This window comes from Euphorbia lathyris, chromosome 3 (assembly GCF_963576675.1).
Source record: "Euphorbia lathyris chromosome 3, ddEupLath1.1, whole genome shotgun sequence".
NCBI lineage: Eukaryota > Viridiplantae > Streptophyta > Magnoliopsida > Malpighiales > Euphorbiaceae > Euphorbia > Euphorbia lathyris.
Window position 1 is genome coordinate 86,036,734 of NC_088912.1, and position 17,071 is coordinate 86,053,804.

The window sequence follows — 17,071 nt, forward strand, 5'->3', positions numbered from 1 at the left end:
GATTTCCAACTTCCTCAAGGTAGAGAACTTTGAAAAAATCAGCAATCATCTCTTTAAGAACAGTCACATCCCAAACCCAACTACCACTCCCATCAACCAAACCTTCAATTTTGTTATTCCTCCGATGAATAACAGTAGAGCTATGGAAGAAGGATGTATTCTTATCCCCGAAGCAAATCCACTTAACTCTCGATTTTTTTGTACCACAAAATCTCTTCTTGAAGGAGAACCTCATCCAACTTGCGAATCCGTTTTTTGTTCAACACTAACAACCCTCCAGTACACTGAAAATTGAGATGTTTTTGAACCCCCTCAAGCCTACATATCAAGCGTTGCTTCCTTTGTCGTTGTTATTATCGCTGATAGTAGATATTAGTTGATTTTTCTATTAAAGCAGGTGTTTCAAAATTTTACCACACTTTTTGAAAGGCAAAAATTAGTTCTAAGAAATAGAAACAAACGGACACTTAATAATTGTTCTTGTATCAGTTGATTTAAATAATAAAACTATAAATTCACATTCTCAAAGGTGAAGTTTTTCTTAGAAATAATACAAATATTTTACTAAAACATATTTTTCATGAAACAAGCAGAACCTTTTAAAAAAAAATTTGATACTTGAGACTGAAAGCCAGAAACTAACTAAAAATCACTCTAAATAATTGGCCAGCATATTAAAAGAAGTAACATTATGATTATTCCACTCTATATTCATATACAATTCTATGTTATAACCCTCTAAACAGACAAAATATGTAGGTACAAATTCTATTAGAATGGTCCTCTCTCTCTCTCTCTATATATATATATATATATATATATTTATTTATATATTTTCACTCTTCAGCCATTACTGTGGTAGATGCAACTATTTCTTTTTCTGAATCATATTGAAACACTATTTGGAACTCCCCTACATGTTACTCCAGGTTCTGAGCTAGGTGCTAGCAATTCATATGGCAATACCCCTGCACCACACCTATTTCTAAGCCTAGGATCTTTGTTTCTCCTATCTATCTCCTTCTCCACCCGTCCCATCTCTGCTGAGAACGCGTAGAATGCCTCGATCATCTCCGCATCGCTTGACCAAATCGATGGTTGTTGCCGCTCGCCTAAGTACTCCTCATCAGGCGAGTGTGTTGACAATGTGTCCACCACAGCCATGAATTTTGTTGCTTGTAACAGGCTTGGTAATGCTGACAGGAAATACTTTTGTGGATCAGCATGGAAACTTTCATATGCGGGGCAGTTTTCGTCCGGGATTAACCTTCTCATCAATGGTGGTCTGTTAGGCACGTAACCACCGTAAGGATACTGCCCGAAATTGAGTGCTGCGTGTTGAGCAGACGCGAGCCAGATGAGGGTAGTGAGGATTGAGACCAGATCGTTGGCACTGGCTAATGTTGGCCACCAGTCAGCGTGGCGGAGATCCGCGTGGCCTACGTTGACAGACTCAGCATACCAAGCTTGTAGCTCTCTGTCATGACAAATGATGCTAGAATCCGGGTAGTAATGGTTCACGTAAGTTCTAACCCAGTCCTCTATTCCGTACCAGATTAAAAGTCCATCTTGAGCATATGGGTAGTCCTCAATGAGTAGCTTCAAGCCATGTGGTTGTGTAGGGTCAGGTACAGCCATACCCCTGCAAAATAACAAGGACCATTATTAAGATACATTAAAATGTCCAAACATAAGTTTCTTTTCAGAAAAGAACCAAAGATCCTTAGCAGATCCTGTTCTTCTTTCTGTGTCTCTATTTTCTATGGTCCCTATTGGCCCGTATCGATGTTCTTTTTTTCTTCCCCTAATTTACTTACTCAAGCTATTTACTATGGTGCTTTTTCGGATATGGATAGTCATATATAGATAGATAGATACCTGCGGATGAGATCAGCAGGAAGGCCTTCCATGTCGAATCGCCAAAAGTTCTTATATGCAGCAGCACTGATCTCCATGCAATAGCGTCCGGGAGTGAAACAAGACTCGATAACACCATCAGCATTGATTAAGCTTTGACGAGCTAATGCATTGATCTCTAATGTATATCTCATGTGAGGATCCAATAGTTTATATATTGGATGCATCGCGCTCAAATGTCTATGTGCTGATAATATAAATGGCTCCATGCACGCGTGTGTCCGCAGCCTATAGTCATCAACAAAACAATTCAAAAAACGTATTAGGAAATATCGATAAATGATCAAATTTTGCACTGAGTTCACTTTTTTTAACTATATATCTTACCAATGGTTAACCAGCTGATGAACCCCAGCATCATTGGAGCAAACATGAGACTTAGCCAGCTGCCACAGCCAATTAGATGTTGCATCAACAGGAGGTGTAACTACTCGCTTCGAATGGGAGTCTGTCCCATCCGGTGGAAGACTAAGCTCTATAGCAACGGGCTTAAGCGTTCCAACAGGGGTCAAGAAAAATAGAGTACGAGTAGCATACGATTTTCTACCATCAAGAGCATTAATCCGATCCAAAAATGGGAGAAACACATCATGATAATCAACCATAAACAGTTTATTTTCCTCCAAGGCCTGAAATAATAACCACAAAAGATATGATTACATCTCAACTTAATTAGTAAAATCAGAACTAATAACATTTTACTTGACCATGCGATCATCTTACCTGTTGAACCGACATGCCATTCAAGTGGCCTATAATGTGTTCTTCTTTGAGAGCAGATTCCTGAGGGCCATAGATTTCAGGATCAAGTTTACTTTTTGGTGGAAAAACCTTGAGGCTCTCAATGTTGACAGGGTTAACTCCTGCAATTGCTTGACGGGCAAATTCGTCATCTCGCAACCACGCAAACTTGTCCCCTGCACATGGCAATCACATCTACAATTAGCAAAAAGTAACATTTGGTTTTGGTTAAGTAATCATGTATTATATAGACACATGATAATTGTGTTGATTTGATTATACTTTATAATATACATCATAATGGAAAATGACAAGAGCAAAGTGTATTATATATAAACACATTTTTCTGAAAAATATTCTGAACCAGACAAGAAATGGTGGATGTTATTTTCTCTTATAATAATTCAGCTAATGCTGGACATACATATTCTTCTTTTTTCAAATGTTATAAAAGTAGCTTCAGATTTTTATTCTTCAATGATTTTTAGCTGACTTGGAAGCCATTATATGATGATACATGAGAGTGGACCACCAAGAAAGAAAACTTTAGATGCTACAAATGAGTGTGGCCACTTGAGAAAGTGAGATTTGATCAGTGAAAAAAAGTGTAAATCAACAGAAAAACGTGTTGAATTTTACTATCAAACAACGCCGACATGAAAAACGGAAAAAAGATTGAAACTTTACTCACTGGAAAGTATCTTAGGTGTGTCATATCTGAGAAGTCCTTCACTAGATTCTGTTAAATTGGTAACCATCTTTGGTATTGGTAACATTCTCCAGATTTCATCTTGAATTCCAATTTTAAGAAGCAACCCTTCTCTGTAAAGTATGTCAATGTCCGCAAACGCGCTAAAATCATGATTCTCTTCCGAAATGCTCGCCTTTAGCGATGGAATAAGAGCATGGAGCGTGCCCTTTAGCCTCGCATTCGAGAATGTGTTTTGCTTGGACTCCTCAAACTGTTCATCTCTTGGTACATACATTGGCATTGGCTTCTCTACACGACTCTCTGCGTTTACGTCTGGATTCATTACAAAACAGTTAGTACATTCATTCACATCATAGGCATAAAAATTCATGTAAAACAAGGATCAAACTAACCAGAAGCTGAAGGAACACGGCCAGTGCGACAACGTCTTGGATAAGGCACATTTCCACCTCCTAGTTTTGGCCTAGCAAAATCAATACCCCTATCTGGGTTTCCCAAGTCATCGTACACATCGTAATCGTAGATTCGGTCCGATAATTTCCGAATTCCTTTGCCATCACCTCTAAGCTCTTTTAGTTCTTTTTCTCTTAATGCTCTCAGCCCAGCTGGTGTCTCACTTGGTAAATATGGCTGCTCAAATAACATTATAGCAAATGAAAGTTCAGATTTTGACACCAACATATCCTCAATTTGTTTATTGGAAATTGCTAATTATCACAACAAGAAACAAACAACTTGGACAATTTATATTATAGTTTATGGAGAAATGTGACCCATAAAACTATAAAAAAACATTATCACCCCTAAAGTTTGTTGTCTTATCTTTGGCAATATCTACTGCCTGCTGAAGTGTTGCACATGAGGCAATCTGGTACATGTGATCATAAATCTAAATTACCAAGTAAAAAGATTTTAACTTTAACAATTGAAAACATAAGCATTGAATAGTTTCATTTCAACCAAAATTATGTCATGTTTGACCTTTAGAAATAGTTTTTGTTGAGGAAGAACATAGAAATTGAATCTGACAGGCTGCTAAAAAAAGTCTTAAAAGTAAAAGTACCTCATTGGAGAAGAAAATCCTTTTGGTAGGATGATCTTTCTTAGATTGTACCCAGGAATTACAAGGAAAATGCACTGGACCACAAGCAAAACCTTCAATTGTAATAGTCTCCAAAAAAAACTCTTTCTGATGCTTGTTGATTACTGTGATTGCTCCAGGCAATCCAAAGTTTGAATCAACAATGAATTCAGCAGTATAATGGACCCTTTCTGTTTTAACATTTAGTTTCTTGGACCAGTCTTTCAACACAGCTTCCTTGCTTTTCTTTGGGGCATTTGTTCCTACAACATCAAAAGAAAATTCTTTTAAATCAACCTAAAAAAAAAGTACTTGAATAGCTATTCCTTTTCTTTTGGAGGTACTATTATACCAAAATCAGCCATTAAAAGCTGAAAAAGGAAGAGAGAATAGAAACCCCCAAAAGTATTTAAGACCCAGAAATAAAAATCAAAACTTTAACATTAAAAAGACGCTTACTTGGATCAAGTTCAGTGCTGATAAGCTCCAAAACAACATTTCTGCCAATTCTCTCAGCAAAAGCATCCAAATGTTTAGCAATAGTCTCCTTGAAATCCTCCTTGTTCTTATTTCTAACAGTAACAACAGCCCTAACCTTGAATCTCACAGCCTTTTCAGGCACATTAATTTCATTACTGTTGTTATTATTAGCCCTTACCAGATCTTCACTAATAGCTGCCACAACAACACCCTTCTTTAAACTCATCTTCTTCTTCCCCAATGGAGTGACAAAAAACAGATTCCTTTTGGGAAAATTATCATTTGATGATAAAAATGGTGATTTCTCAATCAAACAAGTACCCATGATTTCTTTAGTCAGTGCCATGTGTTTTTTTTGCCCCCTCTTTCCCCTCAGTAAAATCAAAGTGAATAAAAACCTTTGATTTGCTGAATAATGGAAGAAAGAAAGAACAGAGAAACAGGGAAAAGAAATGTAGGAATTAAAATTTGGGTGCTCTGTATCTATTTCTGAGTTACCATATTACTTATGTGTGTGTGTGTTAATATTTATATATGTATAGAGAGGGAGAGAGAGAGAGAGAGAGAGGGAGAGGGAGAGAGAAAAAGGGAGGAGAAAATGAATGGTTGACTGGAGGGAGGAGAGGCCATCTCCACCGTCCACACGTTTTTTCAGTTTTATTATTTGCATTTTTTGTTACATTTATGTTGTGGGTAAATTACACCATGCACATTATTTTAACATTATGGCTACTGTACTTACCTTCTTAATTGTATGATCACTCAATTTTACACTTATAATATTGGTGGCTACTGTACTTACATTCTTAACCGTATCATTATTGAATTTTACACTTTTAACATCAGTGGCCATTTAATATTTCAAAACGACCATTGACGGGTTCAAAATAATACATTCAAAGAGTTAACGATATTAGAAGAAACTTTAAATCTTGAAAAATTTTCTATAAAAAAAAAAGTAAATCTTGAAAAATTTCGTTTTGAGGTCATTTATATATTGTTTGGTTAGGAGAGATAGCAAATTTTTAGGGAGAGAAAACTCTAAAAAATGTGATTTTGGAAAATAAAAATGTGGTTTCGTGGTAAATATTATTATGAACAATTTTAATTATTGAATATTTTTATTTTGAGGGTCATTAACGGTCATTTTGAAGAGTTAATTAAAGTTGAGTGGCCAACGGTGTTAAAAATGTAAAATTCAGTAATATCGTTAAAAATTAAAGTTTAGTGGCGATAATATTCAAATTTGTACAGTTCAGTGACCATGAATGTAATTTACCCTTTATGTTTTTCTGAAACTGGAATTTTTATTTATTTATTTTTTTTTTTTTTTTGGGTAAAAGGGCTGCTCTGAGTCAAAGTGAGTTTCCGAGTCCAGGACGCGGTTGGAAGAAGGAAGGGCGGAGGGAACGTACGTACGGAGGAAATATTTGTTTCAGAAAGGACATAAATACCCTTGCTTGAAATGGAACTGCAATTGTGTCCTTTGGGTAAATAAGGTAGTTAGAATTTTCAGAGTTGTACTATGCATGTATGGATTTATGTATATAGACATAATTTATAAATAAACCACAGAATTGGAAATCAGATTTTTATTGATTTTTTTTCCTTTTTACTGTAAAGGTAAATAAACATTGTGAGTCCTCCTATTATTCGATTTTAGTAGATTCAATCCTTGTAAATTAATTCAATGTTATCCTTTAATCTGTAAAAATGTAACTTTTGAATTGTTAATATAAATTTGGAATATAATGAAATAAATTATATTTTATTAATCGAATTTTATATTTAAAATTGATTTTATTAGTAATTAGAAGTTTAATATGATTAAAAATAACCAGAAATTTAATATTTTCAAATAAAATATCAAATTCAATCAGTCAAAAATGAAAATAATTAGATACTTTAGATTATATTCAACCCACATCATGTTGGTGTTGAAAAAGAGAGAATGATACTATTAGTTAACTCTTCAACTAACACCAGTATGCACCAAATTGGTGAATAAGATAGTTTTGTATCAAAATTGCTCATGCACTAAAATCTTTATATATATATATATATATTATTATTATTATTATATATATAGTGTTTTTTTATGTTCATATGTGTATATTTATATTTTTGGGTTTCGATATTTACAGCCCTTAGAACTGTAAATCAAACCCAAAAATTCATATTATTAGTGTTCATTTAGTTTTTCAATACATAAAATTTATTGATACTTAAATGCTTAAATATTTAAATACATATATTCATAATAGATTGTTATATTTCCAATACAAATAAATATTTATTTTAGAATTAAATTTTTTTTTATTGTTATATGTGAATAATTAATGCTTATATACAACCCTAAGGGCTGTATATATCATTTGCCTATATTTTTAATTGATTTTTTTGAAAGAAAAATAGTGTTCATTAAACAGAATCAGAAAACAGTACATAATAAATAAACAGATGAGGGTTAGAAAACCACTCTGTTGGTTCTGACGGAGAATGAGCAACCTTTGTAAGTTCATGGGCAACATCATTCGTAGAACGACTGATAGCAAAACTACACAAAAGTCGTTTACAATCTTCAACAATAACCTCATAGCCAGGCCGAAATCTAGAATCAAAAATATGTTACACAACAGAAGAAGCATCTGATTCCAACTCTACTCCATCCAACCCTTTAGCTTGATCCAACTCAAAACCTCCCTAATCTTCACGAGGACATACAAACTAGGCAGCCTTTTTGCAAGAGCACCACAAAACTGACCAACGCTATTTCAAATAACAACCCTAATACCTAAAAATCTAGCTCTTGAATCATAAAGGCATCCATATTGACTTTGAATTTACCAACCGATGGATAGCACCATTTCAATAACTGAGTAGAATCAGTAGAGGTATGCAAGGGTTTGCAAACATTAGTGGACCTTAACTAAGCATCCAACCAATTCTTAAGACTGCGATAGGCCTATTGAAAAACATCATTAAAAGAGATTTGAATGATAAATTACATACGTGGTGTACAACTTTTACCTTGTTTCATATTTTGGTGTACAACCTTCATTTTTCAACACAAAAGTCCACAACCTTATGATGACCTCCCACTAAAGTGTACAACAAATAAATATGGCCGGTCAACCCGGTAAATTACATATATGGTGTACAATTATACTGTTTCACACTTTGATGTACAACCTTCATTTTTTCATACAAAACTCCACAACCTTATGATGACCTTCCACTAAAGCATACAACAGGTAAAATGACCGGTTAACCCTAGTCAACCTGTCACATCACCAATTTTTAACAAAAAAATAGGACCCATCCATCTTTTTCAACCCATTTTTTCTCTCTAATTCTCACTTTCTCCTCTCTCTAACTCTCACTTTGCATTTCTCTTTCTAACTCTCCCTTTATCTCCCTAGAAATAATTCAAATTTATTTATTGTTTTAGAAACAATTTGAATTTTATCAAACAACTCGAATTTCATTATCTGACAACTAGGATAATTTGGTCAAACAATTCAAATTTTATCAAACATTTTGAATTTCCATATTCGAAAAAAGTTCCTAAAGCTTCCTTATTCTCTTGAACTTTCATATATCTACCAAAAATGGGTTGAATAAGATGGATGGGTCTCATTTTTGGTTAAAAATCAGTGATATGGTAGGTTGACCGGTTTTTTACCTCATGTACAGTTTAGTGAAAGGTCGTCATATGGTTGTTGAGTTTTGTGTGAAAAAAATGAAGGTTGTACACCAAAGTGTGAAATATGGTAAAGGTTGTATACCATGTGTGTAATTTACCAGGTTGATCGATCATTTTTACCAGTTGTACACTTTAGTAGGAGGTCATCATAAGGTTGTGGACTTTTGTATGCAAAAATGAAGGTTGTACAACAAAGTGTGAAGCAAGGTAAATGTTGTACACCACATATGTAATTTACCCGAGATTTGAACATTATTTCAAGCCTTCATGTTTCTCCCATACCATAAACTCCGCAAAATCATAGACCAAATGCCACTTTTCTTAAGCGAAAAACCTATGAACATAATCTCCATCCAATTATGAAAATCGCCAGCCAAAGCTCCAACCGATAAATTTAGATCAGACAACATCTAGACTTGATCAGAAAAACTGCAATCTCAAAAAAATATGTAAATTCGCCTCAAGAGCTAAACCACACTAGACACAATAAGGCTCAACATTAACATGTCTTTTCAAAAGATTATCAAGAATAAGAATAATATCATGAGCAACCCGCCAAAGAAAAATTCTAACCTTAACTGGAATTTTGAGACGCCATAAAATCTTCCTTTTACTTGCTCTCCTGTCTAGATTAGTATGAATGAGATTCCTATAGCATCTTTTAACATAATAACGACTGTTGAGCGATTTCTGCAAGTGCACGGTATACGCTTGTAGTAATAAAAGATATCGAACCCACAGAAAACGCTTTTTAACTAAAACTTATTTTAATTCAGTTTTATTCACGACTTTAGGTTTTAACTTAAGAAAATCGTTTAATTAATTGTATTTGTTTGTATTGGTTAGGATTAAATGAGAATTATATGTTGAACTTTAGAGAACAATTCTGTCTTGAGATTTTGATTACAAGACAGACGCTTTCGTATTTGGAATAAATCAAAGGTATAAAACTTATTTTCATTAAGCAAAGAAAGCAACTATAACTTTGGTAAGATTATGAATATGGAATAATACAAGAATTTATGCAATTAGATGGCTTTGAACCGTAGAAATCTCTCTGGATCGGAGCAGATTTCTACCTTAATCAAATTAGTATTTTATATCCGATAAGTCGCGATCACGATCATATCATCCGTAAAAACTAATTCTTTCAAGTGTTCAACAAAGTTTCTTTGTAAATATGATTGTATAAAACGTTTTAATAAAAACACCAATTTATCATTTTGAAAATCATTTTGTCAGAACAATATCAAAATAACAACAGGAAGAATGTATTGAATAAAATAAATGTATTATTAGTGAATTGTTAATCTTCACAAGTTAACATAGAGGAAGAAACATGGATAGCATTTTGATGAAATCTTTGAGATCCGGGTTGTCAATCTTTCCCTCAAACTCCATAGGTTTGTCAGACCCTTTTGCGCTTCAGCCATTAGTTCTTCTCGCTGAATCTTCGGAATAGAGATCGCTAGGTCCACTACCATAATGAAAACTTGTCTCTGATCTCCCTTTGAAACTAAACTAATACTACTGTATTTATAACTAATCTAATAACAACTTGTGTACATCAAGTTTGTTTGTACAGAAATGAAATCTAACTTTCTAACTCTTTCTGAATCAGAGTTTCTTCAACATAATAACAACTCTCTAATTTCTCTAACTTTTTCCCAACATTGATTTCTGAAATGGATCACTTATTTATAGTTGGTGAAGGGTTGTAATTGAAGGGTCGTGTCCGCTGGTGAAGGGTCGCTTTTATCCAAACGAACAGACGCGTTTTTTGGATTTAAACATGTGAAAGCTGTGCAGAATTCTTCACTGTCTCAATTGAGATTCTGAAAATCTCAGTCGCGACAAGGGGCACGGAAGAAGGTTGAAAACTTCGGATTTCTGGTGACTGGCATCAGCGTGTCGCGACTGAGATTCTGAAAATCTCAGTCGCGACAGTGGTATTCTTCCCCGTCTCTCGGCTGCTTCTTGTCTCCTTGAGTCGGTCTTCTGATTAATATGTATTTTTGGCACGTAACGGTTTTTCCCTCGTTTTAGCTCTGTTTTAGCTCCTATTTGGATTTAACCAAATAATTAAGTACCTTGCATCAAAGAAGTATATAAAGACATAAAAGTACGCTAAATGAATATAATTAGCACGATTTTAATGTAAATTTAACGTATTTATATATGATATTTTAGGTATATTTTGGGCTTAACAATGACCATGATGTTCGAGGAACCAAAACCACTCATTAGGATTCTCACTCTTTGATAAAGTAATGTTCATAATATTGTTTTGATCTTCCATATTAAAAACATCATGAATAAGATCCATATACCACCGACGAGTGCCCACTTGAAACAACGAACTCACCCTAACATTACATTTGAATCAGGAAACATAGTAGTTGGTTTGCGAGTATTAATCCCTAAAAGCCAGATATCGTGACCCACGCTAATATTTTCCCATGTTCCAATCCTCCTCTTGTGCCCTTGAAATAAAACTGACTTGGCCTCACAAATACTGCTCCAAACATAACTCGGATTCGAACCTTTCTCTGATACAAGAAAATCATAATTTTGAAAATACTTTGCTTTAAAAAGCATTGCAACTAAAGGAAAGGGCTGTGTAAGAAAGCATCATCCTTGCTTTCTAAGCTTTGCATGGTTGAAAAATCGAGCAAATGTATAAAACACATCCCTCTTGCCTCCTTTAGAATGCATATTCTCTCCCAACACATCCATTTAACTTCCTTACCCTCATTACACCACCAGAAATAATTGAACATCCTTTCTAAACCACGACAAACACCCACAAGGAGAAGAAAACATTCATTGTATAATTTGGGATTGCTTGAAGAATAGTTTTGAGAAGCATTTATTTGCCCGCTCTAGAAAGGAGCTTAGAATGCCAAGTCCAAATTCGCTTCCAAGCTCTATCTTTAATGAAATGCAAAATCTCTTTTTTATCTTTACCAACTACAGACGACAACCCCAAATAACACTTTTGATTGGATGTTTCCTCCACTGGGGTTTTGCACCAGGTGGGTGGATTGGATTATGCGATACGTCTCTAATGTGTCTTACTTTGTAACTGTGAATCAAAATCTAGTAGAGCCTATTACACCTGGGTGTGGACTCCGATAAGGTGACCAGCGAAGGTTCTTTCTTGACTGGTAGCTAAAGTTGAGGATGAGGGTAGATTAACTAGAGTCTGTATTTCCTCTAATGCTCCAAGCATATCTCACCTAATTTTCACTGATGACAGTTTTTTGTTTTTTAATGCCTCGGAGGGTAAGAGTAGAACGGTGTTTGAGATGCTCCGGGGTTTTGAGGTGGTGTCAGACCAGTCTGTGAACTTAGCTAAGTTAGGAATATTCTTTTGTTCAAGTATGAAACTCGAGATGTGGGATCAGATTTGTAGTATGCTCGGAGTGCACTCCCTACTTGACACATGTCACTATCTGGGGCTTCCCTCTTTGATTAGAAGGTCCAAAAAAACGATATTTTGGTTTCTCAATGAGCGATTGACAAAATGGCTGAAGAATTGGTCTTTTTTATTTCTCTCTAGTGTTGGTAAGGAAGTGATGCTCAAATCGACAGCCTAGACTCTTCCCACATTTTGTATGAGCACATTCCTAATTCTGAAGTGTGTGTGTGATGAATACAAAAGATGGTGGGGTATGAAGGCTAATGTGAGCAGAAATATCCATTGGAGAAGTTAGGAACGACTGTGTGAGAGGAAGGAGCAGGGAGGGTTGGGTTTTAGAGATTCACACGCATTTCATTTGGCACTCTTAGGCAAGCAAAAGTGGAAATTCTTAGATACTCCGTACACTTTAGTAAGTCGTTTATTCAAAGCTAAAATTTTTGCAAGGGAAAACTTTCTTTCCTCTAGATTAGGCAATAATCCTAGTTTTTTCTGGAGGAGTGTTTGGAGTTCGGTGGAATTATTAAAGCATAGTGTCAGGTGGAAGATAGGAAAAGGAGATGGAGTCTCGGTTTGAATTGATCCATGGGTAAGTACTGGGGACAGATCGCGGATTCGATCAGTATGCATAAATGCTAATCAAACAGCCTTGGTTGGTGAGATCTTTATTCTCAGGACACGCATATAAGATATGAGAAAGCTGGAGGACTGGTTTGAACCCGCTGAAGTAGAAGCAATTGCAGCAATGGTAATACCTTTGTCTACCCATGATGATTTGGCACTACACAGTGACAGGTCAATACTCCACAAAATCGGGTATGGAATCCAAGGAAGTAGAGTCATACATGACAAAGAGGAGGGCTGGAAACGACTATGGAAACTGATGGTTCCACCAAAGGTAAAAATATTTTTATGAAAATTTGGTGCTTATATGTTACCTTACCACAGTCGATTAGTGGTGAAGCATGTTAATATTTCTGATAATTGTGTATTCTGTCATACTGAAGGTAAATTACATACGTGGTGTACAATCTTTACCTGTTTTCACACTTTGGTGTACAACCAAATTTTTTTCACACTAAAGTGTATAACCTTCTAGTAACCTCCCACTAAAGTGTACAACCGGTGAAAATGACCGGTCAATGCAAGTCAACATTGACACATCAGCATTTTGACCACTTTAAAAAGTCAAAAATTCACACTCCTAATATAAAATTACTAAAATACCCTCGTCAAAAATAAACTCACTCTCTCTCTCCCTTCATTTTCATGGAAGAAAATAAAGTTAATCATATTACACAGTGAAGGTTTATAGTTTGAAGAACGATTCCTGGAAGAAAATAAAGGGCTTACCTTTTAGCTTAGATTTTTGCATAAACCATTTTACCAGGTTTTGCATATGAGAGGATATGGAGTTTTTGCTTCTAACTCTTTGCACTGGGCTATGCCTCATTGGCCTGAATTAGGTGAGAGGAATTCAATTGTAGCATTTGATATTACAAGTAAGAATTTTCGGGAAGTGTATCAGCCTGATTATGACAGTAACATGCTGAATTTTCAGGTCGATGTTTGTGTTTTGGAGGGGAACTCTGTCTAATCTGTAATAGTCAACATGAATATGTTGATTTATGGGTAATGGAGGAGTATGGAGTGAAAGAATCATGGAGGAAGCTATTCTTGTTTAGATCGACCAAACCTTTAATGTTTTTTAGGCCTTTCTGCAATTCCATCTATAAAATTAGTGATGCCTGCGTTTTCAGGGATGATTTTCTATCAATGGGGTTCAAATTAAAGTTGTAATCTAGAGTGGGATTGCAGGTAGAGATACAGAAAATGAAGGTAGAGAGGAAATGAGTTTACTTTTTTCAATTTGGAAGGGCTGAGGGCATTTTAGTAATTCCATATTAGGGGTGTGAATTTTTTACTTTTAAAGTGGTCAAAATACTGACTTGGCAACATTGACCGGTCATTTTTATCAGATGTACACTTTAGTGGGAGGTCAGCAGAAGGTTGTATATTTTAGTGTGAAAAAATTTTGGTTGTACACCAAAGTGTGAAAACATGTAAAGGTTGTACACCACATATGTAATTTACCCATCATACTGATATTGAATATGAATGACATCTATTTGTTGGGTGTTCTTTTGCATAAGGCTGTTGGGTTACGGCTAGGATTAACGTCCTGGGACCAGAGTGGGATTGGGTGGAGGAGTGGTTCTTAAACCTTTGTGAAATAGTATTGTGTGAGGAAGCAAGCAGGGTAGTGATTGTTTTGTGGATGATTTGGGCTGAACAGAATAATTTACTGTGGAATGCAAGGTCGAAGTCACTACCCGTGGCAATGGCGAACTCACTATTATTATGGCTAAATGCGAACGCTTAACAGCAAGTCGGGTAGTCGAGTCAGAAGGCCTGCTACTGTCATGGTGAAGCCTAGTTGGGTTAGGCCACAGATCGGCTAGGTGAAGTGTAACTCTGATGCAACTCTGTTCGCAACGACGAAACAGTTCGGGATGGGAGTGGTGATGCACAGTCACATGAGCGAGTTTGTGGCGGCTCTTAGCACAATTGCAGTTGAGATTCCATCGTTGTCTTACCACGCTGTTCAGTTTGAGACTAACGCAAAAGGGGTCGTGGATAGTCTAGAAAGAGGCGGTAGGGACGATTTGGAGTACATAAGCGTCATTCAGGATATTAGAGAATTATTACTTAGTTATAATTATTATTCTCTGTCTTTTGTCTCCCGGTCAGCGAATGGTGCGGCTCATATGATAGTCCGCTCAGCACAGTTCAATGCTAATTGTTTTGAAAATTTTCAGGCACCTGTTTTTTTTTTACAGGAGATCTTTTGTAAAAATTCTATTGCAATTTAATACAATTCGATCTTCTTCTAAAAAAATATATTATAAAAATATGACTTACACGTATTATTAGTGTATATCCCAATCCTGTAAGTATTATTAGTTAATTCCTTGATTGGTAATTTATAGGGAAAATTACAAAACTAGGTCAAATGGGAGACCCATTTACATATTAAACCTATTTACTCAACCTACTACATATTTAGACTGATTTTGTGTGACTTTCCCATAATACCCTCAATATTTACGCGCGTCTCGTCCCCTCCCGTCCGACTTCGCAAATTCCATATTATGTGAAGCCTGCGAAGCTAATGTTCATAATAATTGATGAATTTAGTTCGCATATGCGAAGCCTACGAAGCTAGAGTTTGATTTATTTGATGAATTTAATTCGCATATGCGAAGCCTGTATATGTTTTGTAGCTAATTCGCGAAGTGGTATATAACAAAAAATGGCAAACAACAAAGGATTCTAACATTAAAATCATAACATTATCAAAATTTACAATAAGATTGCCACAATAAACTCTTAACAAATCATCTCATAATACATAGGCTACTATTCACTAAGATTGCCACAATAAACTCCTAACAAATCACTTCATTATACATAGGCTATTATTAACCACAGAGGGATGGACGTGTCCCACGGTGTAGACTCTTATTCACAACTGATGGTTGGAAGTCCAGGCATTTTTGAATGGATGTCTCTCATGGCACCCTAACACACCAGCTTCCAGGAATGAATATTACGTATTCAACCACCTTCAGAAAAATTTAATCGTGTTAGTCAGAAAAAAGGAAGATTTGGCTTCGCGAAACGACGATTCGCTAAGTATGCGAATATAAATGTGCAAGGAATGTGACTCTCTGACTTCGCAAAACAATGATTTCGCGGAGTCTGCGAGGAGAAATGTGACGCTCTGGCTTCGCGAAACGCTGAATTCGTGGAGTCTGCGAGAGAAATTTATCGAATTACCTCGCAAACTTCGCGTAATCAACGATTCGCGAAGAGAAATTGATAAATTTCTCCCTGAAGACCTCGCGATAACCGCATATGCTAAGTGGATTTATGGGAGAAAATGCAGAAAAAACAGCATATACTTACATTTTTTGATGAACCCAATATGATAAACTGGGAAAAACGATGAAAATAACGTAGAATCACCATTTTTTCGAACGAGCAGGAAATGGAAGATGAAGAACCATGACTTCGGTTTCTAGGATTAGGAAGTTGCAGAATCAAGAGATGAAGAGAGGAAGAAGAGAAATTCATTGTGATTTGGAGAAATGAACCAGATTTCGTGGAATTTAAAGGAAGATAGGAAGATCAAAAGTCTTGGAATCATTAATGGAGGAGCTGCCACCGTTTTGCGCAACCAAGGAGAAGAGGGGAGAGAACGTTCGCGTAAGGGAGGAAGTGGGAAGGTTAGGGGTATTATGGAAAAGTCACACAAAATTAGTCTAGATATGTAGTAGGTTGAGTAAATGGGTTTAATATGTAAATGTGCCTCCCATTTGACCTAGTTTTGTAATTTTCCCTAATTTATATTCTAAAAACTAGAAACCTTAAATTCAAAAAAAAAAAAGTGGAGTGCAAATTGATTTTTTGGTGATTACAATATCTTGAGAATACATGGAGTTTTATCTTCTTATATATTTTTTTCAAAAATATAATAAAGTTTAAATGACAAATAGTATCTCTCTCCGTTCCGTTAAAATTTAGCCCTCATTGGTAGGTGATCTGTAAATTCCACTGTAAACCCTCATCGAGGTCTGTGGTTTGCCCTGACCTTGGGAGTGGGTAGACCTACCCTTACCTAAACTTATTCTACCAAAAAAAATAGATGTCATTTTAAGGTTATTAATTTGGTACTATTTTGTTTTATATTATCAATGTAATTTTTATAATTTTTTCTCAAAGTTACTCTTTTCTTTGAATCAAAAATAGAAAACCTTTCAATAAAACGAACCGGATAATTTGTCCTGTTCAAGAACCGAAGTTAGTCAGAGAGGCGTTACAAAAGCACAAGATGAATTAGCATTGGAACGGGAGTGCCTAGCAACTAAATGAGCAGCCCCATTCACTAATCTTTTGACATATGATACCGAGAAATCCCGGTTTTCTGAAAGTAAAACCTTGCAATCCTGA

At 35.6% G+C, this 17,071-nt stretch overlaps 1 protein-coding gene across 1 annotated transcript; it reads right to left on the reverse strand.

Moving 5' to 3' along the window:
* Window positions 1–674: 674 nt before the first annotated feature.
* LOC136223028 (linoleate 13S-lipoxygenase 3-1, chloroplastic-like) lies at window positions 675–5,434 on the reverse strand. The gene is made up of 8 exons (XM_066010809.1): window positions 4,911–5,434; window positions 4,434–4,714; window positions 3,763–4,000; window positions 3,350–3,682; window positions 2,641–2,834; window positions 2,245–2,546; window positions 1,879–2,145; window positions 675–1,642 (listed from the first exon to the last, which is right to left on the reverse strand). Exons 1-8 carry the CDS (start codon window positions 5,275–5,277, stop codon window positions 886–888), a joined length of 2,739 nt encoding a protein of 912 aa, XP_065866881.1. The 5' UTR covers window positions 5,278–5,434; the 3' UTR covers window positions 675–885.
* Window positions 5,435–17,071: the final 11,637 nt, after the last annotated feature.